Genomic DNA, 27,058 nt, shown 5'->3' with positions numbered 1-27,058 from the left:
CCCCTGGTGGACCCATTCCAGCCTCCCAGGCCGTTTCAGGGCGGGCAGTTTGGGGGCCACGACCTCCCTCAGTTTGCCGTATGGCCGTACCTTCCAGTGCCCCCTCACCCCCTGAGGTGTGGCCGAGAGGGGACCCCGGGGCTCCGTCTGGTTCGGGGGACTGCAGGCACTTTCTCCGCTCCGAGCCTCAGTTTCCCCGTCTGTAGAATGGAGAGTTGGGCTCGAGGCCTGGACTCAAGGTTCCCCTGACCCTGTGAATCTCTGGGGGTGATTTCTGGGCGCCCACAGTTTAGGGGGGCGGAGCAGGGCCGGGGGGAGGGGCTGGACCGGGCGGCCCTTGACAGGTCCCGGGGCGCGCGCGGGGCGCGCCTGCGCGTGCCCGACCGATGTGGGAGGGTGCGCGTGCGCGGTGTGAGGGCCGGGTGGAGGTGGGGGAAGGGCGGCCTGGGCGCGCGCGGTGCCCTGTGGGAAGCTGGAGGAGCGGCGGGCGGAGGGAGGCGCGGGCTCCGGAGCCACCGCCCCCTGAGGAGCCACCGCGGAGCCGAGAGAGGTGAGCGGGGAGGGGAGGCGAGGGCCGGCAGGGGCTCTGCTGGGGGGGCCCTGCCGCCCTCGGGGAGCTGCCGGCCTGTTGGGGGGCACAGCCTCCTAGCCCCTCAATATCTCTCCACCCCTCCCATCCCTAGCTCCGGGGCGGGGGCGGGGTCCTGATAGACCCAGGTGAACGCGGAGGGCACGGCCTGGGCAAAGGCGCGGAGGCGGGAGAGGGGCTGCCTGGCAGACAGCCCTGGAGGCAGCCCCAGAGGGGGAGAGAGACCGAGGGGGGCCCCGCCCCGGGGGCCTGGGACGGCGGATGTGCGAGGGGGGGCCAGGAGGCGGGGCGGCGGCCCTCCTGGAAAGGGGGGGCAGGGACTTTAGTCCGGCGCACGTGGAGCATGGGGGCCCCCAGGTGGGCAGGTGATAGAGGTCAGGGGAGGGGCGGGGCAGGAGGTGAGGGTGAAGCCCCTTCCCCTCCTTGGCCCCAGCGTGTCACGTGCCCCGGGCCCAGCCTGGCACAGTGCGGGCATGTCTGTGCCTGGCAGCCCGGGAGGGGCCTCATGCCCGCCCCTCCCTTTTCCTCTCCTTTTTCTTCCCTTTCTCTCCTCCCACCCTGTAAGGGATGGGTATCCGGCTGGAGGTGGGCAGTGTCCAGGGCCCCGCCCTCTCCCCTTTCCTCCTACCTCCTCGGGGGGAGGTGAGACATTGCATACACCTGATGCCTCTGTGGGAGGTTTAGGGTTGGAAAGAAAGGATCTTTTTGGAAAAGGAACCAGAAAGAGGAAGAGCGACTCTGTGGAAGCCCTGTGCCACCCTCCCCATCTCTTGTCCTTGTCACCCTTAGGGGGACAGCCCGCTTTCCGGGAAGGCCCCCAGGACCCCTTCCCCAGCCTCCTCCCCTGTGGAGGGAGGGCCTCCTGCTAGCTGGGGATGGGTGGGGGGAAGCTTGGGTCCAGCAGTCTCATCTGGGGCAGGTTAGACCCTCTTCTCTAGGGTTAGTGGCCCTGGCTGCTAGCCTTGGGTCATCAGCCTGGTGTAGATGAGGAACCTCAGAGGGGAGGTGTGGACGCTCAGGGCCTGACAAAGCCCCATTGTTGGATGGCAGTTGTCCCAGCTTTCCTCCTACATGATTCTCCTGGTTTAGTTTTCCTTCTGTCTTAGACAAAGAGCGATCAGAAGGCCATAGACTTGGAGGATCTGGTACAACCCCCTCACTTAATTTTGGGGAAACTGAGATTTGTTGATGTTAAGTGACCCCAGGGTCAAATAGGTAGGGGACGGCAAAGTTGAGATTCGAACCCAGGTCCTTAGACAGGATTAAAATGAAGCCGTTGAACCAAGGCTTCCAGGGGCCTTTCCAGTTCTAAACCTTTTGTGCTGTGACCACCTGCTTCTCTATCGTGATGCCCTTTGGCCCTTCTGCAGGACAGCCTTGTCCAACTTATCTCATTAGGCTTACAAACAAACTTAGGTCTCCCCAGGCCTCTGCCCAGAACCTCCCACCTCCCCATCCCTGAATTTCTGTCCTCAACTTATGCCACTGTTGTGAAACCCTTCCCCCCCTCCCCCTCCCACCTCCCTTGACCCCCTCCTGCCTCTCTTGACTTGCATTCATCCTGTATTCTTTTACCATGTAGTTCTTGGGGCAGGTAGGATATCCCTGTGCTCCCGGAGGGTGAAGGCCGTAGCAGATCCAAACTTCCGCATCTCCCAGAACCGCCAGCCGGCCTGCTGCTCTGCACACAGCCAGTGCTTAATAAGTGTTTGGTGACCAGTGCTGGCACAGGCCAAAGGAAAATCCAGGGCGCCAACGGAAAGCCCAAGGACACAACGGCTCGCTGCACAATGAGTTGTCTGGCCTGATTTTGGAAGCGATAAGTGCAGCCTTACCTTCCTCCCAGATCGGGCCCTTTGTGCAACTAGGCTGTTGTCTCAATTTTCCAGCTATCAAGATGTGGCCAGGACACGCCCAGATCCATTCTCCTTGGGAGAGCTCCTTTTCAAGATCCAATTTCTTTTGGAAAACATTTTTGTTGCCAGCCTTTCTTTTTGCATCACCGCCATCCTTTCCAAGTACATCCTTCCCCCCTTTCTCAGACTATTGTTATTGTTCAGTTGTTTCAGACTCTTTGTGACCCCATTTGGGGTTTCCTTGGCAAAGATACTGGAGTGCTTTGCCATTTTACAGATGAGAAAACTGAGGCAAACGGGGAAGTGACTCGCCCAGGGTCACACAGCTAGGCAGTGTCTGAGGTTGGATTTGAACTCAGGTCTTCCTGATTCCAGGCTGGGTGCCAGCTGCCTGAGACTCATACTGTACCACAAAGACTAAAAAGGTGCCGGCAAAAGTAACCAAAACAGCCTAGTCTGACAACAGTTGCAGTGTTCCCAGGTGGAAAGTCGGAATTTGGGAAAGCTGATTTTTAGGTTGAACATTAAAGAATGAAAAGATGTTGGAAAGGATGAAAAGAAACTTTAGAAAAAGTTCTCCAATCTATCTTAGGTAGCCATTGGGAATGCCAAGGTGCCCAAAGCCAAAAGAAGCAGAAGAAAACCTGCAAAATATTAACAGCTCCGTGAAAGATCGTTCTAATTTAGTATGAAGAAATACAAACAAATAGCCCTGAGCTCTTATCTCACACCCAGCAAATTGACAGATATGACGAAGGCTGGGAATGATGAACGGGGAAGGAACTGTGAAGGAGGGGCACACGATTACAGAGCTGCTGGAACTCTGAGCTAGCCTGACCATTCTGGGAATTTGGAAATAATAACTGTGAAAATAGCTAGAATTTATGTAGCCTTGTGGTGTGCCGCAAGGTGCTAAGTGGTCGGCAGATATTACTTCAGCAGCAGCCCTGGGAGGTGGGTGCCATTATTGTCCCCATTTTACAGATGAGGAAACTGAGGCAAGCCGAGGTTGAGTGATTTGCCCAGGATCACACAGCTAGTGGTATCTGAGGCCAGGTCTGAACTGGATCTTCTTGATTCCAGTTCTGGCATTCTGTCCACTGTGCAGCCTAGATGTGCTAGGTGGATCATTGTGTATGTGTGTCTGTCTGAAAAAATCCTTAAATGTCTATGTTATTTGATCCAGAGATTCCACTTCTAGATATATACCTAAAGCTAAAGTCAAAGAAGGAAAAAAGGTCTAATAAGGACTAAAGTATTTCTTGCAGCACTTTTTTGTAGTAGGTAAAAATGGGTAACCAGACAGATATTCATCAACGGGGGAAAGTCTAAAGGGGTGGAAAACCTAGGTACTTGAGTGCAGCCTTTTGACTGAGTCCAAGTTTTACAGAACAAATCTTTTCATGAAGGGGATTTGTTCAGTGAAGTTTGGATTCAGTCAAAGGGCTGAACTTGAGGACCTAGAGGGCCACATGTGGCCTGGAGGCCTCAGGTTCCCCAGCCCTGGTCACTCAACCAATTGTGACCCATAGATGTGCTCTAAGAAACAGCAAATATGAAGAATTCAAAGAAACATGGGAAGTCTTCTATAAACTGATATCCAGGGAAGTAGGCAGAACCAGGAAAGCAAGATACACAGTAACTACCGTATAAGCAGAAAGTATATTTAAAGAAGAAAGAAACAAAGGACATAGGATTATAATGACCATGCCTGGCCCCAAAGAAGAATTCGGAGAATTTGCCTCCCTCCCTTCTTTGCAGATGTTGGGGGCTATGGGTGTGGAACACGTCAGACTCAGCTGGTCGTTAAGCAGTTTTGCTGGACTACTTTCTCCCCCTACTTTATGTTGTTATAAGGGATGGGGTTCTGGATAGAGGGAGAGGGAGGAGAGTACTGGGAAATAGAGGTGATGTAAAAACAGAAGATTATCAGTAATGTTTTAAAAGAAAGTCAGCAGAGGTTATGAATAAGCTAGTACCAAGGTTGTCAGTCACTAAGACATGTAGGAGCAAGCTTTTGTGATCTCCATAAACTCTGTATAATACAAGCTAAAAAAAAAAAAAGATTTCCAAAGTCGTGTTGGTTTTTTTTTAGCAAGATTACTGGAGCAGTTTGCTTTTACCTTTTCCAGCTCATTTTGCAGATGAGGTAGGGTGAAGTGACTTGTCCAGGATACCACACAGGGTTGTATCCCTTTGGCTCCCCTTTCCTACTTTTAATTGCTGAAATCGCATTCTTTCAATGTCATCTCATGGAACCAGGATAGGAAGGAACCTCCAGACCGATGGGGCAGATCCTTTCTTCAGCACCCTGAACGAGTGGGCATCTGGAGGGATGTGTGTGGGGTTGGCTTATTCGACTTCTCCATGCCTCTCCTTAGAAAGTTTTTCTTACCTCTCATCTAAATCTTCCACTTTCCACTTACCCTTTGGGGCAAGGCAAAAAAACCAAACCAAAGTGTAGACCAGGGGTGGGCCTTGAGGCTGCAGGTTCCCCACCCCCAGGTCTAGACGAACTGTAGCCGTGGCATCCTCTCATGACACATGTGCATCCCTCTCCAGAAAGCAAATGAAGAGATTTTGTGTTGAAGGAGGCCAGCCACTTCTTAGTTATCCTCTCCTCCCCTCCTAGGTGTTGGCGTGCCTTCTCTCTAACAATCTGCTCCAGGATTTTCCCAGGAGTCTCAGTCAAGCTCACTGGCAGCTTGTTTTCCCTTTCTTGAAAATTGGGACACTTGATCCACAGTGGAGCAGGAGCTCCTGCTCTTTTCCTCCATGGTCTCTGCTTCATCAGGGCCTGGTGATTTGAATTTATCAATCAAGCATTTTGGAAGCACTCTGTGCTGACGCTGTTGTACAAAGACAAAAGTGTAAAAGTCCCTCCCCTGAAGAAATTTGTTGTTTTTTAAATCCCTACTTTTAAACTTTTATTTTTTTTTGCAGTGACATGAAAAAACACTTTTTAACATTCATTTAAAAAATTTTTGAGTTCCAAATCCTTTACCTCCTTCCCTCCTCTTGCCTATCCCTGAGACAGTGAGCAGTTCAACGTAGGTTATACATGTACAGTCATGCAGAACTTTTCCATATTAGTCATGTGGTGAAAGAAAACAGAGACCAAAAAAGCCCCATGAAAAAAGGTGAAAAATAATGTTTCAATCTGCATTCAGATACCGTCAAAATTTTTTTTGGAGGTGGACAGCATTTTTCATCATGAGTTCTTTGGCATTGTCGCTTGTGTTGCTGAGAATAGTTAACTCACAGTTAACTCACAGAACTCACAGTTGATCATTGTACAATGTTGCCAATACTGTGTACAATGTTCTCTTGGCTCTGCTCTCTTCACTTTGTATCAGTTCATGTAAATCTTTCCAGGTTTTTCGGGAGCTCATCATTTCCTACAGCACAATAGTATTCCATCACATTCATATACCACAACTTGCTCAGCCACCCTCCAATGGATGGGCATCTCCTCAATTTCCAATTTTTTGCCATCCCCAAAAAGGCTGCTATCAAGATTTTTGTACAAATAGGTTCTTTTCTCTTTTTTTGAATCTTTTTGGGATACAGACCTAGCAGTGGTATTGCTGGCACCAAGGGTATGCACACTTCCAAACTGCTTTCCAGAATGGTTGAGGCTAGTGATTCTAAGAGATAGTGGGGAAGAGGAAGAGCATGCCAGGCAGGGAGGACCACAAGAGCAAAGGCCTGGAGATGGGATGTGGAGAGTCATGGATGAGGAGGAGGTTTAACTGGACAGTCAAATGTATGGCAGGGAGTAATGCATAATGAGTCTGGAAAAGTAGGTGGAGGCCAAAGGGTGAAGAGCTTTAAATGCTAGATGGCAGGGTGTAGGGGGGTGGGGGGGTGGCCCAGGAGTGATAGGGGCCACTGTACTCTGTGCATCGGAATGATGTGGCCAGACTTGACTTTAGGAGAGTTACTTTGGTGCTGTATGGAGAAGGCCTTGGGGAGAGATTAGAGGCAGGGGGACCAGATAGGAGAGAAGAGGGGACAGGGGCATGTATGGGAGAGATGTTGTTGAGGCAGACTTGGTTAATCGGGCTTTTTGTGTGTGTTTTATCCTGTCTGTAGCTTGTTTTGTTTGCTTGTGGTCTCCCCCATTAGATTGTAGCTTCCTGGAGTGCAGTAACTGCCTTTTGCCTCTCTCTGTATCCCCAGCTCTTAGCACAGTGCCTGACACCTAGTAGGGGATTAATAAATGTTTATGGAATGAATGAATGTCCTTTCTCTGGGCTGGGCCCTCTCCCCTGCTGGGTGCCAGGGATTTAAGACAAAGAATGCAACAAGCCCTGTTTGCAGATAATTCATCGCCTCTTGGGAAATCAGAATTTGGCTGATTAGACGCTTGAGGTGAGTGAGAGGGAGGAAGGGAGGAGAGCGTGGAGATTGCTGACCTGGGTGACTGTGCAGTGCCCATTAGATGAAGTTGTGGGAAGGGTGCCATCGAAATGGAAAAAGGAGCTGGCTGCCACATGACTGAGGATGAACTGAACAGCTAGTGTATACCACTGGTGCCTTTGCAGTATTGAGATCACAGCCCCTCTGATTACATGAGAGATGAGGGGATGATAGACAGTGTGTATGTGGAGGGTCAGAGCACCCTGAATGGCATGGAGTGCCACACTTTAGGAAACACCGAATCTTAGACAGTACCCAAGATGGCAAAAGCCCTCAACTTCACACTCTGGCAGGATCAGGAGTAGAAACTGGGCAGATTTCTTCTGCAGAAGAGGTTTTGGTGGGGAAGAATGTGTTTTGTGTTCTTGAAAGGTGTCTGCTGGGCTTGGTTGTCTTGGGTGAGAACAGAGTTAGGGGTGAGAGGCAAAAATTCCCAAGAGACAAATCTAGGCTTGATTTGAGGAAAAACTCCCTTGCCATCGGAGGTGGCCAGAATGGGGAGGATTGCTAGGGGAGGTCAGGAATTCTATACTGGAGATGTTTGTTGGTTAGGTAGGAGCTAGAGCCAATGGCCTCTGACACTGTGGCCTTGGGCCTTTCATGGGCAAGAAGCAGCCACTTGGAACCTGCCTGCCCCATCACAGTGCAGCTGCTGAACTTGACCTTTGTTTCTATGGAATTCCAGAGAAGGAAGCATCTGTCTATATGCTCATCTTCACTTACCTACCTTCAGGATCTTGGAGTGACTGGAATTTGGGTGGGAATGGGCCTTAGCAGAAACAGGTTAAACTGTGAGCATAATTCGTCTGCTTTTAATTGATTCAAATCTCATCGCCTGGAACTTGGTGTCTCTTCACTGTACAGGTGAGGAGGCTGAAGCAGCAAGGCACCTGAGTGAGAGGCAGCTTGGGTCAGGCAAGTCAAGGCATCCCCCAGCCTCCCAGCCTGACCACTACCTCCCTTCCAACTATGATGGAGACAGCCTTGGACATAGCACTCCTTCCAGCTCAGTGCTCTCAGTCACTACCCTAGGGAGCCCCCCTGTTCCTGCTGGTGCCACCCAAGATCCAGAGAAGAAAGGCAGGTGGCAAGTAGGAAGGAAACATGTGATACATACACACACACACACACACACACACACACACACACACATACATATATGGAGAGAGAAAGAGCACACCTTCTTATACTGTGCTAAATACTCTACAAATATCTCATTTGATCCTCCCAACTGCTCTGGGAAGGAGGTATGATTAGTACCCTCATTTTACAGATGAGGAGACCGAGATAAAGAAAGATAAAGTGGCTTGCTCAGGATATACAACTAGTAAGTGTCTGAGGCTGGTTTTGACCTCAGATCTTCTGGAATCTAGGCTCAGTGCTTTATGTGCTGTGTGCTAGTCCTTGGCACAATCAAATGGGTCAGCATCAGAAACTGATAGAACTTTGATCTGTGGGAAGGCTACTCCTCAAGAGGCCTGCCCCCAAGCACCCTGGGGCCTTTCCACCTGACCTGAAGCTGAAACCTTCCCCATCAGAATGTGGGCTCCTTGTAGGCAGGGCCTGTCTGGCATTTCTGTTTGTACACTCAGTGCTTGGTATGTGGGAGGTACTGAACAATGCTTCATTCATTCATTCATATGTGTTTGTGTGCCTTGTGCTGAACCCAAGCATTTGACTTCATTCCATGAAGAGCAGGAGGATGTTTTAGAAAGGAGGCCTTGAAGCCTCGGATACAGAGGATCAGAGCGGGAGGCATCTCCAGGGTAATGCCCTTCAAGAGGTCACATAGCATGATTGGGCTCACACAGGTCTCAGACACACAGCGCCAGCTGTTTGGAGGAGCCGTCCTGGCCCCCCTTCTGTAACTGTAACCCCCTTTATCCCTTTGTTCCCTCATTTTCCAACAAGGGCTTTGTCTTCCTCTGTCAGGAAGTGGTTGATAAATGTCTTGTGTGCTAGGCCCTGGGTGAAGCTGCAGGGGTTACCCAGACAGAGTGAGATAATGCCAGCCTTCCCCGAGCTTTTGTCCTTTTGTGGGGAAAAGCATATATAAAAATATCTACCTATCTATATAAATATATATCTGTATGTATATATACATATCTATATATATCTATATCTATAGATATGTATATATCTATATTTATACAGGCTGCATACAAAATAAACAGGGCCGTTTTGGATGGGCCCCAGCAGCAGCAACCTGGGAGATCAGGAAGACTTGTTGTAGGGGATCAGTACTTGAGCCAAGTCCGGAAGGGAGCTAGGGCTTCTGAGGTGAAAGTGAAGGGGAGAACTTGCTAGCAGGGCTGGAGTAGGGGGAGGGGATAATGACCTAGGCAAAGGCATAGAGATGGGAAATGAATTGGTGGGTAGGACAAAAGCGGAGGATAGTTTTGGCTGGATCCTAGAGGGTGTGAGGGAATCTGTAGATGTGATCAACCTGGAAAGATAGGATGGGGCCAGACTAAGAGGCATCACTTCCACATAGGCCTCCTGGTAGACACAGCCATCTTAGCGAACCGGTAACCATAAAAAGATGGAGTGAAGCATTTCTTCACCTTGAGGTTCCTTGTCCTGGAAGCACATTTCCAAGCAAAACCAAGAGTTAAAACATCATGGAGGAATCAGGACTAGAAAAAGAAGATGGGTGGTCCCCATGGCAAGGGAAGATGGGGGATGGCCAGAGTGTGCCAGTATGTTCTGGAGACATGGAAGGAGGCCCCCAGTCAGTGAATGCACAGATTCATTGGAGTGTTTGAGCCAAGTGTCCATAAAGTACTTTGGAAACCTGCTGCATGTAGCCATCTTAAAAAGAAAAAAATAGAAGATGCAACTGGACAGACCAGTTTGGGAAAGAATGTTCTTTTTCATCTGAAAGAATCCATACACCAGGCTCCTGGAGTCCTAAGAAACATGTGCTTGCACTCCTTGTCACAGCCCCTTTTTGCTAAAAATGATTAGCTTGTCATTGGTATTACAATTAAGTGGGAATATCGAAGAGTTCTGAGTCCCTGTAAAGGGTCTTTGTGGTGACATCACATGCCCAGTACATTTTAAATCACTTTAAACCCCTTTAAGGGTTAGATCATAAATGTGGGTTAGCTGTTCAGTGATTATAATGTTAAATGTCACCCACACGTGAGAATCTGTGCCTGGCTCATCTGTCTGCTTTCTTATTCCTCCTTTTAACTTAGCACACCTCTGGTGTGGTCAGTTGGCACCTGTGGTCCGGGTCACAGTTTCTGAACAAGCAGTCAGCAGTGATTGGTCTCCGGTTCCTCTCCAGAGTTCTGTGACTCTGCTGGCCTGCTTGGCAAAAGGAGGAATGGCCTGTCTACAGAGCCATCCAGGTTCTTGGCAGGTCTGAGCTGTGGGTGGCTAAGGGACTATCGGCAGACACACAGAACTTCTCGTTTTCCCAAACATTTCTGCGTCCTCTTCCATTCACGTCACACTTGGTCTTATAACTTGGTTATCTGGGTGCCTCTTTTATTGATCTGATGGCTCAAAGGCTCTTCAGGGACTGAGTTTTTGTTTTGTTTGAATTTCCCTCCTGGCCTCACCCAGGATCCCATCCAGAAGGGATGCTTAGTAATGTTGGGTGAAGGAGTGACTCATCCCACAACAGCCTTGCTCATTCCTGAGGTTGCTTTCTGCAGCTCTTGTTACCAGACTGTCTGCTGACAGTTATTATTCCTTCCACCAGCTCCTCCAGAGAAGGAAGGCTTCATTGGCAAAACCAACCAACACATCTGATAGTATATGCCCTGTTCCACATCCAGAGGCCATCACCTCTGCAGGTTTAGCTATCTTGTCTTGCTTTAGCTTGCTGTGCCTGATACTTTGCTTAACCAGGTATAGAATGCTCTTTGTATGAATCCTAATTAGCTATGTGAACTCAGGCAAATTCCTTTTCTAGACCTCAGTTTTCCTTCCTGTAAGATGGTCCTGATAATGTGCGCATCATCTTCCAGAATTCTTGGGAAGATTGTATTTTCTAAATCATAAAACTCTATACCATTATTATCCTCATTATTCTGAGGCTTCTGACTACTCAGAATTGGCAGATAGAGTCATCTTTTGGAATGATTTTCAAAAATTTAGATTATTCCCCTTCCCTCCCCTATTGTTTTTTTCCTTGGGATACTTTATGTTGGGGCAATCCTCATCCATTTCCCATAATTGGTTTTGATTTGTTGTAGTCAACATTAGGAAAATCCCACACTGGCCCTGAGAAGTTTGCTTCTTATATCCTGAAGGAAATGATCCAGGTTCCTTCCTAATTTATTGGATGGGCTAGTTCAGAATAGAGGATGATATGATAGCAAGCTGCAGCCTTTGTGTTTACGTAAGTAAGCTGTAATTAGCGTTGGGTTTTGCTTCTCGAGAGGCCAATTCGGTGATGATCTAAGATAAGATTCCCAAGAGAGGAGGGACTGTAGCAGTTTAGCACGTGTGGTACCAGCTGACGAAAAAACACCACATGTTGGACCAATGGGTACATAGAGCATATGGAAAACACCTTTTAGCTCTGAAATGTGCTCTACTTTGAAGTGCCATCTTGTGGAAGTGAGCCCGAAAGCTAGGCCTGTGGAGTGCCAGTCTTCCTTAAGACCCCCTTAGCCAACCTTGGAGGATCGACCAACACATAATGAGGCTTTTTGGTCACATGGACTCTTGAGAAGGGCCCACCAGGGATTAGAGAGGTTAGGCTCTATGAGGGTGGAGGAAACAGCAATAATGTCCATGGAACTGGCATGGATCCTGGAAGTAGAGAGTGCCTGGTACTGATGGAGTTACCCATTCTTTGTTTCCCCTCAACTACCCTGTCTGATCCTGTGAGTGTGACCACCTGCCCCCCTGCCCTCCCCCAATCAGAAGCCTTACCGATTCCCTTCCTGTCTTGCCCTTACTGCACTGACCATGGCATACTGGCATATTTCATATTAAAGTTATGACTGTCTGCTAGATGAGGACAGGAGTCATGCATTATCTAAATTTTGTGACTTTCCCAATAGAATATACCATTTACAGGAAGTTAATAAAATATTGATTGTCCTCAAACGAATACTATAAATTCTTTCTTGGACATTTTAGGAATATTTGATTTTTCTTCCTCATTGTATTGATACATCCTGGGGGATGGAGGGTTGACTTTGGAGTTGGACTCACCAAGGTTGGAGTTCCACCTGACCCTTGCTAGCGAGGTGACCTCGTGTGAGTCAGGTAGTCATTCTGGGCCCTGGACTGTCTGAGACAGAGCTCCAGGTCTGCACAGGTAGAAGGTGTTTCCGCACCAGTGAAATCATCCTTCCCCTTCACAAAAAGTTCTCACCTGATTAGTTCGAAGACGTTTTTCTTTATCCCATTGGCTTTCTTCTCCTTGGTGTATATTTAACACTGCTTTTTGTGTAAATGCAGCTGCTCTTTTGCTTTCCGTTGAAATGAGGGTGGTGAATGTGGTGGCACACCACTGTGACCTTTGGGCAACATTGAACTCTCTTTATCATTCTTACCAACCAACTCTCCCTTAGAGTTGGGCTTTGCAGGGGACTGATATAACCCCAGCCAGGGATGCTTCTGGGCCGAGGTTACACGATGTCTAGTTCAGCCAACTGGGTCATGGAATGAGGTGAATTTCTTCGTGATTGTTTCATGTCGGGAAGGGTGTGACAATGTGTAATGAGAACCTAGGCGAGGAGCCAAATAACTTTTCCACCTGAGATTGTGAGGTAATTCCTTAGAAATACCATTCCTGGAGTTTTTAATATCCGGAACTTTGTGAAACCAATTATGTAGGAAAACAACGATTAGTAGACACATGTAATACCTGGGGAGTAGTTTTGGCCCCCAGCCCCTTGACACCTGTATACACTGTGTTCCTCCTTTCTACATGGATGTGCAGAAATTTCCTTTTGTTTCTGCGTCTTCCCGCCTGACTCTTGTTCTGTTTTGAATTTCCAGTCAGTGCGTATGTTTTTCCCTGGGGTTCCTCAAAAGTGAACGTGAATCCTTATTCGCGTTCTATAAGGAAACTCACCGAGAACCTATTCCTTATTCCTTTTGCCCTCCGTGAATTCTGTTGATGCCACAGGGACTGATTTCGATTCATCCTAGGGTCTAGCATCTTAGCTGTTAGAGGCCTAACGTGGGTGCCCTGAGCTGATAGAATCTCGGCCCTTTCAAGTCATCAAGCATTTCTCATTTACTTATTGTGTGACCTTTTTGAGGCACCTGGGGTGAAAGGTAGAAAGTTCGTCCTTTGTTTTTGAAGAGGACTGTGACATCAGAGAAATGATGACATGACTTGCACTTGACTTTGATTTGAGGGAGGGAGGGCTGTGCAAGGTCACCAGCCTCACTTTCTCCTGCTGAGCCATCTGGATCCAGTGACCAAATATTCATCAGGATCACTGGAGATGGCCCACGATGCAATGGGAGACCTTTTCAGGTACTCACTTAAAATGAGGTAATACCCATTCAGGGAATAGGCCTCTTTAAGAAGTAGTCTGGGAATAGACTAGAATAGAAAAGAAAAAAAATAAATCAAGCTGGGAGGGGCAGGAGCCTCAGCTACCCTCAGGGTTGTTATTTCAAAGAGAAACAGTAACTATTGACATTCACTTTAAGCACTTGTAACTCAGAAGAACTTTCTCATTCTTAGGGCAATTAGAAGGAGTATTTATAGACCGAGACTATAGGTGTGAGTTGAATATGAAGCGATATCTAAAAAAATAAAATTAAGGGATGAGAGAGGAATGTATTGGGAAAAAGGAAAAGGAAGAGGTACAATGGAATAAACTTATTATCTTATATAAAAGAGGCCAAAAAAAGCTTTTACAGTAGAGGGGAAGAGGAGGGAGTTGAGCCAACCTTACTCTTATTGTAATTGGCTCAAAAAGGGAATAATATACATACTCAATTGGGTATAGAAATCTATCTTACCCTACAGGAAAGTAGGAGATAAGATTGGGGGTGGGGGGATAGAAGGGAGGGCAGATTGGGTGAGAGGGTAGTCAAAAGCAAAACATTTTTGAGGAGGGACAGGGTGAAAGGAGTGAGAACAGAATAAATGGGGATAAATAAGATGAAGAGAAACACATTTAGCAATAGGTAACTGTGAAAAACATTTTGAAGCAAGTTTCTTTGATATAAGGCCTCATTTCTCAAATATATGGAGAACTGAGTCGAATTTATAAAAATGAGAGCTATTCCCCAACTGATAAATGATCAAAAGATTTGAACAGTTTTCAGATGAAATAATCAAAGATATCTATGGCTGTATGAAAAAATGCTCTAATTCACTATTGTTTGGAGAAATGCAAATTAAAACAATTCCGAGGTACTGCCTCATACCTGCTAGATAGAGCAGAAAAAGTAAATGACAAATGTTGGAGGGGATGTGGGAAAAATGGAACATTGATCCACTGATACAAGCTGAGCCCTGAAAGGAATTCTAAGGCCCTTGCCCCTAGAGAGCACAGAGTCTAATAGAAAGTAAGACACAAGCCCAAATGACAGCTGTGAAACCACCATTCGGTGATGGCTCAGGATGAGGGCTAAGAGAGGCCCAACCACCTAAGAGGTGCCAGGGATTTCAATGGGTGTGTATTATCTGACCTTGCCCACCTGGCCAGACCTCTGTCTTAGGCTATGCTGCTGAGGGCCGAGGCCCTGGCTGGGATCTCCATCTCTGGAGGTCTCCTTTCCCTCTCAGCTTAGCTCAGCTCAGTGCCCTCACTGCCATGCTCTGCCTCCTCCCCGGCAATCTTGACCCAACGTGGATCCTTTCTCCTTGACCCCATTTCCCAGTTCCCCTTTAGGCTTTGCCTTCTTGAGAACAGGGACCAGTCCTGCTTCATAGCATGTGCTTCACAAATGCTGTTGGTGCATCTATGTGTGTTGTGAGTTTTGGGCTACTTCCCAGGTCAGCTGCAGTGGCACATCAGTTCCTTCATATCCAGTCATAGGATCAAAGATTTTTTGAAGGAAGGACTCTTGAGATGTTTTAGTCTAACCCCCTCACATTTACAGATGTCAAAACTGAGGCCTAGAGAGAAGTGATTTGCCCAGGGTCATGCAAGTAGAGAGTGTCTGAGCTGGAAATCAACTCTTTTCACTGTTTCGTGATGCCTCAAAGAATGACCATGAACCTTTTTTTTTTTCTTGATTGAGCTCTGCTTTGAAAATGAGTAATACATCCCTAGGATATTTGTCATGAGAGATCTTCATGTATTCTGTCATTGGAGATGATTCACCCTTTGGCTGAGCCCAGTAGGCATGATTAATTGCAGGAAGATTTGATTTGTGTTGGATGAGGCCAGGTGGGAGGACCTTGTTTAGCCCTTTACTTAGTACAAGAAGTCTCATGTCACTAACGGACTGGAAAGTAGAATGGTTGCCATCCCTTCCCCCACCCTTATAGCAATCATTTCCCTCCTGTATCCTATTACTTTCCCATCACTTTGTGTTTTGCCTACTGAGATGGACAGCCAACTCATGTGGTACTTAGAAGTTCTCTCCTAGTCTCAGCTCTCAGCACAGCTCCAGGGTCTCACCTTTTGATCATTTGCAGTCTCTAACATCCTGAGTCTGGAAGAGCAGAGAATGTAAGTGACTGCCCCAGTCTTGTCTGCCAGTCTCCTTACCTTCCCTCATATTTGCCTTGGGAGATTTTCAGTTATATACAGGTGCTTTGTGAAGCTGACTTGAATCTAGTGGGTTGGTCTCACATCCTGTCGGGGAGAGCCTGGCACTGGCTAGGAAGGCTGGGGTGCTCATTTCATGCCGATGAATTAAGCTGATGACTGCTCAGGAATTTAGTTTCTCTAAGTTGTGGGGGGAGCCCATTATGCATTGCAGAGCTGACCTCTTGGCCAACTGTCCTCACCCCTACTTCCTGAGCCCTTTCTCCCTTGTTTCTTCTTCCTCCAGCTGGGCTGGCAAGAAACCAACAGGAGTGTGGAGATGACTGTAAGGAAGTGTTGTTGGTCATTGAGGAGGTGCAGGCATGAAACTTGGAAAGGACCATTCAAGGAATGGTCATAAAAAGTATGTGCTGTGTATGAGGCCTTGTGCTTGGGGCTGTAGCTATGACAAGGGAAGGAGCTAACATCTAGCTGGAAGATGAGCTGTAGGCACATGCTTCTTATACAGATTGAAATGAGGTACATGGCTAGTACTGGCCACATAGAGGTCCCTTTCCCTTGTCCAGTCTCCCCTCCTCTGGCAGGGGCCACTGTTGGGGATGTTGTGCAGGGAGTTTGTGTTGGATGTAGACAGAATGGGACTTGAGCTAGAGAGGAGGGTCTCCAAGGCTCTCCCAGACCTAGGAGGACTGTGGGGGAAGGACAAGGGCAGGCCTCATCATCAAGTTCAGGAGAAGCTGGATTTCTTCTGCTCAATCCCAGTGGAGGAAAGTTTCAGGAATTCAGCTCAATATAAGACCAGAACCTCAAAGTTTCCTGTTGAGGGGTGTCCCAGGGGAGGAGGCATCACCTCGAGAGGCCAAGGGGACCTAGGACAGGGCAAGAGCTCAGGTTCTAGGACTGAGGCCCTGGTTCCTGTCCCTGCTCTGCTGTAGTTCTGCCCCTCTGGAGTACAGCTTTCTCCATTCCTAGCTAGCAGCCCTTCAGAATCTGCAGCTTCCAGAGAAGTGATGTGAGGTCTCTCCTTTGGTGTTATGGGCTGACAGAAATGCTCAGCCTGGCAGCTGCTGCCTGTACTGGGCTGGGCACTTAGTTTTACTGGGGTCACTTACAGGAACTTGGTCTTCACTTCCTGCTTTTGGGAGAGCTTTTGCCCACGAGTTTGGTTACCAAGCCCTCCAGAGTCACTTCTGGCATGTCCTTTTGGCCAGCCCTTGGTCTGCCATGATGTTCCTGTCCAGTAGCAGTGGAGGGGGGCAGTGTCATCCTTTTAACTGGCCCTCCTTCTAAGACCAGCAGCCTGGCACCATTGCTGGTGGTGTGTTGGACATGGTAGGCAGGGCCGGCTCCCAGTTAGCACAGCACTGTTGTTGAGGACAGGAGGGATCAGCACCCATTGAGGGGTGAAGGTGAAGGAGGGTCCGAGCTCTTTGTGTGTTTAAGCCACTGATGTGGTTGAGGAATATTTTAGAAATTTGGTTTCTTTAGGAAGTCACTGTCATTGCCACTTTTCCTTAGTGGGGATTCCTTGAAACAGTGAGGTAGTGTAGGGGCCATAGGGAAGGAGACAGGCTTTTACTGCCATGTTCCTTCTTTGTAAGCAGCGATCCCAAGCTCTGTGGGGCAGTCTGTCTTCCTTTTGGATTTCTAAGCACCACGTCCCTTTTTTCTAATTGCATCACTGTATCCTCAGAGACTAGCTCAGGGGGCAGTGGGTATGATGGTGCATAGGGTTAGGAGGCCCTGAGTTTCAATCCGGCCTCAGATACTTACTAGCTCCAGGATCCTGGGTAAGTGCCTTAATCTTGGTCTATTTCCTCATCTGTAAAATGGGGATAGTAATAGCCCTGATCTCTTAGAGGCAAGTGCATAGAAAGTGCTTTGCAAACGAATCTCAGTTTGAGTTGTGTTGTATAAATACCAGCTTTTGTTGTTATTGTTGTTAATAATAAATGGTCTTCCTTCATATTTGGTGAATTAAATGAAAATCAGCTAGCTAGCATTTATTAACTGCCCGCTATGTGCCAGGCACTGTGCCAGGCTCTGGGGTACAAAGAATGACACAAACCAGACCGTGCCCCCAAGGAGGTCACAGTCTATTGGGGGGGTTCACCTTACAAACAAGTAGGTATAAACAAGAAATGGATAGGACAGATTGGAGTTAGCTGCTTAGATTAGTGAGGACTCAGAGGCTTCTTGGAGAAGGTGGGATGTCAACTAAGACTTTAAGCAGGAAAGCAAGGACCAGGAAGCAGTCATGAGAAGGGAGGGCATGCTTGGTGTGGGAAGCAGTGGGTGAACATGCTCAGTCCAGAGCTGGGGAGAGCAACAGCAAGGAGATTCTGTGGACTGGAGAAAGGTGTGAGCAGCCTGGAAAGGGCTCAAACCTGCACAGCTCATGGGCCATAGGCGGCCCATAACATTCTTGAGTGCCGCCAGAACCAGATTAAAATGTTACTAGGAAATATTTAACAAAACAAATAAAAATTCAATCAAACATGGAAGGTTACATTTTTAAAAATCAGTCAGCATTTGGCATACAGGGATCCTTAAGTACCTCTCCATGACCCATTTCTCCTTGCTTTGGACACTCCTGCTCTGGGCGATGTCTGAAGGTGCTAAGTGGTGGCCCTGCTTTGGGAGAGGGAGTTTCCATATCTGGGAGTTCTTCCCCAAACCGATTAAATTGTCGCGGCCTCGTCTCAAACCAGTCTGCCAGCACAAATGTTCTTTTGAACACAGGAGGCGCTCTGGTGATTGCCTAGTGCTGGGAATTTTTTATTTTGAATTTCCAGGCCTGAGCATGAGTCTTCTCTGTTCACTCCATCGATGCCATCTTGGTGTCTGGTGGTTCTTGGGTGCTTAGTGGTATGGATCGTTTATATCGAGGCTGATTAAGAATAGAGAAGACCCGGGACAAAGGAGCAGGAAAGCTCTGTAGGATACAGGCACAGGTGTCCTAAAGAAGGCATTTCCTCCCTTTGCTGGCCAGTAGCTGAATTGTCAAAAAAAAGTCAAGCTTACAGATGTTCTTCCTTTCTCATTTCCTGTCCCTGTTTTGTAGCTTTTGGGGTTTTTTTTGGAGGGGTGGGGGGCAGAGATGGGTCTTCCTGATTCTCCAACATGTAGTATCCAGTTGTTGTGATTTGGATTGATGAGAAACAGGAGGTCCACTGGTGGTTCCTGATGTCTGCCTTGGGCAAGTAGATGTTCAGTGATCTAGGAAATAACTCAGAATCGTTGAACCTTGCTTCTCTCTCCTCCCCTCCTCCCTTCCCTCCACACTTCCCTTGTTGGTCTTGTTAGGGGAAAGGGGATAATAGTGAATGATGCTGGGAAGAAAGGTAAGTCTTTGATTTCTGGTGGATTCTTGAGGTCCTTGTGCCGAATGTCCGGGAAGGAGCCCAGCTTGGAAGGTGACTCATGATTTTTGTCTTGCAGAGGCCAGAACTCAGAGTGACTCATCATGTCCCAGTCAGGAGATAAGAAGGTAAAGTCTTTTTGTTTTCTTATTAAAGTTGGAAAAGTGTATTCTGTCACTGCAAAGAAAGAACGTTTCCAGAGAAGTTCACTAATTCGAGTTAATCTGTCAAGTTGCAATGATCCTGATACCAAATCTTAGACCTTTATGATGCCTTATTATTGGAATGATGGAGATTCAGCAGAGAAATGCAGGTTTCTTTTTTCTTTACTAGATAGAGTTGTTGTAGATTGCAAAGTTAGAAAGATTAAAGCTCTTTTGAGGTAAAGGATGTCATAGAAGAATGAAATGGACTTGTCATTTTTTATAATTAAGGGCATTGACATTCCTACACACCTGTTTGCTTTTTTCAATAATAGCCTGTCTAGCTCTTTGCTTTCAGGCTGGAAGCTCCAGCTGGCTGTTGCTTCTGAGGGTGTTTACCAGGCAGATGTGAGAGCTCTTCCCAGAGCAGACTGAATGGTAGGAAGCAATACAGAATAGTGGGAATAGGGTCTGGGTTCGAATTCAAGCTCTGACACTTAAGGGTGCGGTGATTGTGAGCAAGTCCTTGACCCTTTCTCAGTCTGTCTTCTCATCTATGAAACAGAGCTGTTTTTTTGCCTTTCCTCCTTCCCTAACCAAGCATGACTCATTCCATAACCACATGGGCAGGGGGGCCACTGATAAAACAGAAAAATGGGAGGCATATGGATTTCAGCCATGCAATGCTCAAAATCACCCTGTACAACTGGGCATCGTGAAAGTGCTCCAAGGGAGTCAGCGGGTGTGGGTATGTATGGGTTAGTATGGCAAAAGTGCTTCATAACCCCTGACTTGAGGCAGAAATGTGAATTACCCTCATTGTTACTGCTGCTTGCCTTTGCTGATGCGCTTGTCAGGACAGGCACAGTGGACAGCGGCACCTTGCTGTGTGAGGGTCATTGCTTTTATCTACAGCTTTAATCCCCGGAGCCTCTGCAGATCTGTGATGCTTTTAAACTCTCCTGCCCTTGATTTGGTTCCTTGTCCTTGTGGACAAAGGGCAGCTCAGGCCGCATCACATCTCCTCTCCTTGAATCCTCTTCATTTTGCCCAGGATCTGAGCTGTGGCCCCAGGAGGCTTGGGGACCTAGTCCAGGGCAGCTCACTGGGTGGGGCAGCAGTCCAGTCACACTGAAGGCTCCTGACTGCCAGGCTTTCCTCTCTCCTTGACACCCTCCCATCTCTCAGGGAGTATATGAGGAAGTCTTTTTAAATGTTTTTTATTTTTAAAAATTTATTGAGTATTTTATTTTTCCCCAGTTACATGTAAAAACAATTTTTAACATTCATTTTGAAAATTTTGAGTTCCAAATTCTCTCCCTTCCTCCCTCTCTACCCTCTTCATTGAGAGGGAGAGTAATTTGATATAGCTTGCACATGTATAGTCATTGAAAATATATTTCCATATGAATCATGTTGTGAAAGAAAACATAGGCCAAAAAAATATTCAAGAAAAATAAAGTAAAAAAACCCTGCTTCTATCTGCATTTAGACACCATCAGTTCTTTCTCTGGGGATGGATGGCGTTTTCATCCTAAGTCCTTCAGTCGTCTTGGATCGCTGTATCACTGAGAATAGCTATCATCCCATTATGTTGCTTTGACTTTCCACACAGTACATTCCACTTTGCATCAGCTCGTGCAAGTCTTTCCAGGTTTTTTGGGGAGCATCCTGCTCATCGTTTCTTAGGACACAATAATATTCCATCCTAAGCACATACCACAGCTTGTTCAGCCATTCCCTATTTGATGAGCGTCCTATACAAGGAAGTCTTGTAACTGTAGATCTTACAACTTCCTTTTTCTCAGGTGGATCCTGAGATTGCTATGGAGAGTTTATGAATTTGTCTTCTGGGAGGAGGTTGCCTAGATAGTCCTTTCCCTGCCCCCGTTCTTGCTCCTTTGGGTCTGGCCTTGTCAGCACTCTCCTTCCTGCCTTCTCTGCCCTCTTATTGTTCCTCAGGAACTCTTGTCCTGGTAACTCACTGTCATCTTCTCATCCTCCTCCATCTCTTTTTGATTGCGGAACCCTGGCTCTCCCTGAAGACCACTCTTCTCTCCTAGCCTTGATGCTCTGGGCCGGGGGGGAAGGAGGCGGTGTACATCTTGTTGCTCACTGCCACAGCCAGCCCTCCATTAGCTGGAATGTTGTACCCACATCTGCTGACTCCCTTGGAGCGCTTTCATGATGCCCAGCTGACAAGGCGATTTTGAGCATTGCATGACTGAAATCCACACGTCCCCCAATTTTCTGTTTTATCAGTGGCTCCCCTGCCTGGGATATTGAGATGGCTGTGGGGGAAGAGCCTTAGGAAGACTGGCAGGGGAGGGTGGGCATGAGGTGAGCAGTGGTGCAGCCCCTGGGCTTGTACCTGCCCCCAAGGGCAGCCCTGCCTGGTCTGAGGAGTATTGGTGTGGCTCGGCAGGACCTTAGGATTCATTGGGGCATCACCCTCGAGCTGACCTCCAAGTATTAGGTATGCTATTTCCTTCTAATTAATTCGGAGTCTTCTTCCCCAGCTTCCTTCTGAGACAGCGGGCTACGTGGGATTTGCCAATCTGCCGAACCAGGTGCACAGGAAGTCTGTCAAGAAGGGTTTTGAGTTCACCCTCATGGTGGTTGGTGAGCCCCTTTCCTTGTTGTAACTCTAGGGGATCCTCTGCTTTCAGTACCCAGTTAGGTTCAGTTCTAATTAGAACAAAACTTACCCCAAGGCCTGATGGTGTCAGGGTGTCTGCAGTGACAAGACGAGCCCACTGTTATGTGTAGCCAGTGTTTTCTCTGAAGATTTATCCTTCTGGATGACTCTCATTTGTTCATATTGAATTTAAACTAGACCCTCTTATTAATCATGAAACAAGTGTTTGGGAACGTGAATTATGTGTTAGGCATTTGCTGAGGGGTAGGGATATGAGGGAAAAATGAACCAATGGCTGTCCGCAGGAAACTTTCCTTTGAATGGAGGAGACCACATGCACATGCATAATTACATCAAGGTGCTGTGCATCATGAATACAGAGGATTTGGGGAAGAAGTGTGATGGCAGTGAAAGGGGAAAGGGAGTGTGTGCCTGGTATGAGGGGCAGCCAGTGCAAAGGTGTGGAGGTGGGAGGGACAGCGGGTTTGCTGGTGTGGTTGGATTGGAGAGTGTAGAGAGGGGATTAATGTGTAAAAGGTGGGGAGGGGCCTTTGAGTGGGATCCTGGGTCTCCTCTGACTTTGGCTTCCACTGAAGTTCTCCCCTCATCCTTGTGGTGGGTTGGAGTAGTGACTTTGTGCCGGGAGAGGCCCTGCAGACATGCCTCACCCCAGGGGCCAGTTTGATTGACCCAGAAAGAGAGTCCATCTGTCTGTGGAGAGGTGGCTATCTTGGAAAGGTCCGAAAAAGGGTTATGGGAAATTCCAGAAGGAAGAGAGAAGTTAAGAGGGCTTCATGGAGGAGGTAGCATGTGAAGGAGGAAAGGAGATGGGGTTGTGAGGTGGGGGCAGGGGTGCCCATGCCAGGCCTGAAGGGATGGTATGAGCAGAGGTAGAAAGGTAGGATAGGGATGGATGAGAGTGGGGGTTGGAAGGAGCCCTGAAGATGTGAAGGGGACTAGTACAAGGAAGGGCTGCTCAGGTAGAAGATGGTAGGTGGGTTGAGGAAGACCTTGAATGCCAGGGCCAGGAATTGTTACTGCAGGCCGTTAGGAGGTATTTTAGGGCTTTTGGCAGAGGACGCCTGTGAATGTAGAGATGCAGCAGGAAGTTTATGCACAGAGGAGGTGCTGGAGAGGAGAGAGAGGGGAGACAGGAGGCCCAAAAGTGCTAAGGTCCTCAGTGAGGCCAATGTCTCCCCATTCCTCCCCATTTAGACTATGTTAGGCCATGGGAGGCTGAAGGTAGAGTTAAGGTCCTAAGAAAACCTGAGTACAGCTGATGGAAGTCATGGCATTTCCATAAGAAGGATGGAGGTGAAGACTTGAGTGCAGCGAACTGATCAGCCAAAACATTAAAGACTGAAGTACTAAGGCCAGTAGATCCTGGGGGGTTGGGACATAGTGTGGCCCTGAGCTGGGGCCCAGAGACAAGTCCAGCAGATCCCATCTTTAGTATGGGAATGAAACCAGACCTTGCACATTGGTCATCTCCAATTTCTCAAACAGTTTTTCCACCTGTGTGGCCTCTAAACGGTAAATGGCAAGATGGGGTCTCCAAAAATGAGATCTAGAAGTATTGCCAGGTAAGCAGCATCGTGGCACTCTACTGGTTCACCATGCTGGGAGCCACTGAAGGCCCAGATGTGGGAGACGAAAGGATCATTTTCAAAGCTGCGCTGTAATCGCTTCAGACTATCTGGCCTGCCCATACGACCTGGGATCTCAGGGGGTAGCCATAGAGCAGGCTTCCCATCCCCCTTGTCTTTCTAGTACAGAAACTGAGACTTTATTTCACATTTATTATAGGTTTATTTTTGAATTTTCTATTGGAATTTTTTTATTTCTTCATTTCCAAATATTCCTTCTACCCTCCTCATCTCTTATGACACAGAAAAAAAAGAGGAAACAGAGTACAGAATGAACCAGTACGCCATCGTTGTCATCACCACACATTTATGGTGCGCTTTCTGTGTGCCAGGCTCTGGGCATGCCAAGGAAGGCCACCCCTGAGGTCTCTGCCCTCTGGGAGCTCACCATCAGAGGGAGACGGCAAGCGTAAAGGAAGGACTCCGGTCCGATGGTCTTTCTGGCTCCCACCTCCGTAGTCTGAACAATCTTGGTCTCTTTGGGGCCACACTCAGCCACGGACACTGCTCTTGATTCCACTTTTTCTAGTGGGTTGCTCCATTTGTGTCATGGTTGTTTTCAACCCTGTTGAAAGGGGTTATAACACCCCTTGTGTCCCAGCCGGTGGATGGCAGGGCCCGGAGTGGAGCCTGGGCCTTTTGCTCTCTAGACCAGCAGGAATTCTGTCTTTACTCTCCTGGAAATATCCTCAGTTCTCATTCATTTTGTGTTTCTCAGAGCACCGGCTAATCAGCCCCTTGGGATCTTTTTGTAGTCAAAGAATTCTTGTGTTTGGTCAACTCTGGTGGAGGCCATGTGGGCTTGGTGCCAGCAGCAGGACACGCCAGCGTCACCTTCAGTCAGCTGTAGGGACTTTGGAGACTGGAGCTGGAAGGGAACTGAGAGGTTCCAGCCACCCAGGACAGCCCAGAGGCTTGTCTGAACTCTGACCCAGTGACCCGGGGGATGTCAAGGGCTCCAGTCCCCTTGGCATCGTGACTTTCTTTATCTCTGTTGTAGCGGTTCTTTGATTTTACTGGGTTAAAGGAAAAGTCCAAAGGAAGGTCGTGGTGAAGTGTTTAAAATTGTAAAAGTGCCCAAGTAAGAGTTCTGGTTACTGGGAAGATAAGGAGAGTCTGGTGGTGGGAGGACGCTGTCCACTGCCAAAGGGCATCCAGAAAGTTTGACAGGGTTGGGGTTAAGCATGGTAGCTGATCGACCCTTGGGAATAAGTCAAGTCAGAAATATGTCTTTTGTCTGAATTCAGACCCATTTGGACCCTTAACTCTGGCTTGACTTTTATTTTCCCCCAGCCTGATCTGCCTTTTGATCTCTGACCCTTCTGCACTATTGGCCCATGCTTCAGATGCTGCCAGGGTCTCATCTGTGGCCCTGCCTTATTATAACTGGAGATGGCATTTGTCACAGGCAGCTCTGCCCCTGGGCATCTGTGACCCAGACCCAGGCAAGTCTATGCCGGCTATACCCATGGGGATACAGGATGAGGGGCGGCATGTGGACAACTCCTCTCCAGGGCTGCCCTGGCCATAGGGAGGACCTAATACCTGGACCAGACTTCAGGGCCTTCCAGATGGCAGCCTCTTCTTTGGGGACTGTCTTGTCACTGCCCCACCTGCTTCTGAATCACCTCAGGGGGAGCAGCTGCTTGCCCTGTCTGTTGGCGGGGGGTTTGCTTTGTAGGCACAGTCAAAAATAGCCTGTTGCCAGTTCTGATAAACCAGACTGGGGATCAAAGGAGGAGAAGTTGGTTTTGATTTTTTAAGGAGGCATGGCTCCAGGAGTAATGAAACTGTTTCCTCTGTGTCCTGCATGGGCTCCCAAGATGGATTCCAGACATACTTCAGGCTGTGGCTCCTTGATTAGAATTAAGGGTTAAGCTCAGCCCCAGGGCCCAGAGAACAGTGAGCCTGTGGACACTGGAATTCTTCTTTTCTTTGCTTGGGAAAACAAACCACCTACAAGAAAGCATCTCACAGGGACTGATTAGGGGAACTTGGGGTGTTTAGTCCAGAGAGGAGAAGCCGGGAGGCACAGGAAAGCTCTTGGCCAAGAATCCAGAGGCTTCTTCTACCTCTATATGGTCCCACAGACGTCAGCTCTACAGAAGAAAAAGGCCCTAGCAAACAGCATGTCCTACAGGCCGAGGGGGCTGTGTTGGGCAGTGAGGGGACTGTGGCAGGGGCAGCGAGGGGGCCGTGGCAGGGGCAACGAGGGGGCCGTGGCAGTGGCAGAGGCAGTGAGGGGCTGAGGCAGGGGCAGCGAGGGGCCATGGCAGGGGCAGCGAGGGGCCATGGCAGGGGCAGCGAGGGGGCTGTGGCAGGGGCAGCGAGGGGGCCGTGGCAGGGGCAGCGAGGGGCCGTGGCAGGGGTAGCTAGCCGCCATGGCCCTGGGGGGCTTTAGGCAGGTGGGATGTTCTGGAGGGGACCACACCTATGGGGCCATGACCTTTGAGGGCTGTGATCTGTTTGTGCCTTGTCCTGAATCAGAGGAAGTCATGTTGCAGTTGTGTTTAAGATGGTTTATAAAAAGGAATCAAAGCTTAGGTTTGATTTCCTGCTGGGGCAGGCCGGGCCAGAGCAGACTTCAAAGCCCACAGTGAAGGTGCACGTGAGTGATGGGGCTTCTGGGTGTCCTAGGACAACAGGAGCCCCCACGATTCAGGCTGGCAGGTCTAGAAATCTTGTCCAGTCCTTTGAGGGTGCCTGTATTGGCCCTTTGAGTTTAATCAGTTACACTCAACATCTTGGTGAATTGTCAGTTTAGGTAGACACTCATAGCTCTCCCCCTCTTCCAGGTCTCCTTCAGGGCTGCAGTGGGGGGTGGGGGGGTGGGGTCTGCATTTCCTACCTGGAGCTTGGGGTGGGTGCCAGGGCATGCTGAAGAGAGTAGCTCACTGGACTGCTGGTTTTACTTCCAGGTGAATCTGGTTTAGGAAAATCCACCTTGATTAACAGCCTGTTTTTGACCGATCTTTATCCAGAGCGATATATTCCTGGAGCTGCAGGTATGTGGGATGTGGGCATGTGTTTGTTGATTCAGGCCAGTGGGTGTGAAGGTTTTCAAGAGCAGGATGAGCCCTAGCCCTGCCCAGGGTCCAGTGATGTGGCCAAGGGCTGTGGCCGAGCCCTTCCTCTGGGGCCTCTGGAAGGTGAAGACCAGAAGCGGACAAGTTCTGGCGTGTGTGTGTGTGTGTGTGCGCGCGCGCGTGCGCACGCGTTCATTATGTGAGAGAGAGAGAGAATTTCTGAGGAACAGCCCAGCCTCAGGCAGAGGCCTGGCCCCTGAGTATGTGCAGGGCTCAACACAGCCCTTCCCTTGTGCTGTCCAAGCTCTTGTTCTGTGGGCCGGACTTCTGCTCTTTTTTTTTTTCTATTGGGGTTAAGTGACTTACTGAGGCTCACACAGCTAGTAAGTGTCTGGGGCTAGATTTGTAATCAGGTTCTCCTGACTCCGGGACGGGGGCCTCCTGCACCACCTCACTGCTGCCATGCCCTCTGCTCTTGAGGAGCTTACCATGGTCAGGAGAAGCTGGTGTGTGTTGAGTAATCCCTGTGACCTGCTTGGCCCTTTCCTCTGACTGGGGTCTGCTAGGATGAGGCTGTGGGTGGGGCCATAAAAGGGGGTATGTGTGTGAGTGGGCCCATTGGCTTCCTGGGGGGCTCCTGGAGGACAGCTTGACTCTCCACCTCCTGTCCTTAGAATCCTTTTCCTACTGAGCAAACAATGTTCCATTTAAGGAGAAGCCCA

The 27,058-nt window shown here is 48.6% G+C and overlaps 1 protein-coding gene across 2 annotated transcripts in view; it reads left to right on the top strand.

Moving 5' to 3' along the window:
- The first annotated feature begins 420 nt into the window (after positions 1-420).
- LOC140498969 (septin-2) overlaps positions 421-27,058 on the top strand; it is a 116,841-nt gene continuing 90,203 nt past the window's right edge. The window contains exons 1-4 of one of the 2 annotated variants that reach the window (XM_072599800.1): positions 421-550; positions 18,963-19,011; positions 21,546-21,648; positions 26,229-26,315. In XM_072599800.1, coding sequence (XP_072455901.1) covers positions 18,988-19,011; positions 21,546-21,648; positions 26,229-26,315 — 214 coding nt within the window. In that variant the 5' untranslated portion in view covers positions 421-550; positions 18,963-18,987. The remainder of the gene's footprint in view (positions 551-18,962; positions 19,012-21,545; positions 21,649-26,228; positions 26,316-27,058) is intronic. The other variant, XM_072599801.1, reaches the window with a different exon arrangement.

The sequence above is a fragment of the Notamacropus eugenii genome, chromosome 4, assembly GCF_028372415.1.
Source record: "Notamacropus eugenii isolate mMacEug1 chromosome 4, mMacEug1.pri_v2, whole genome shotgun sequence".
Taxonomy (NCBI): Eukaryota; Metazoa; Chordata; class Mammalia; order Diprotodontia; family Macropodidae; genus Notamacropus; species Notamacropus eugenii.
The sequence above is the reverse complement of the archived record's forward strand: the minus strand, read 5'-3'. Positions and strand labels throughout refer to the sequence as shown.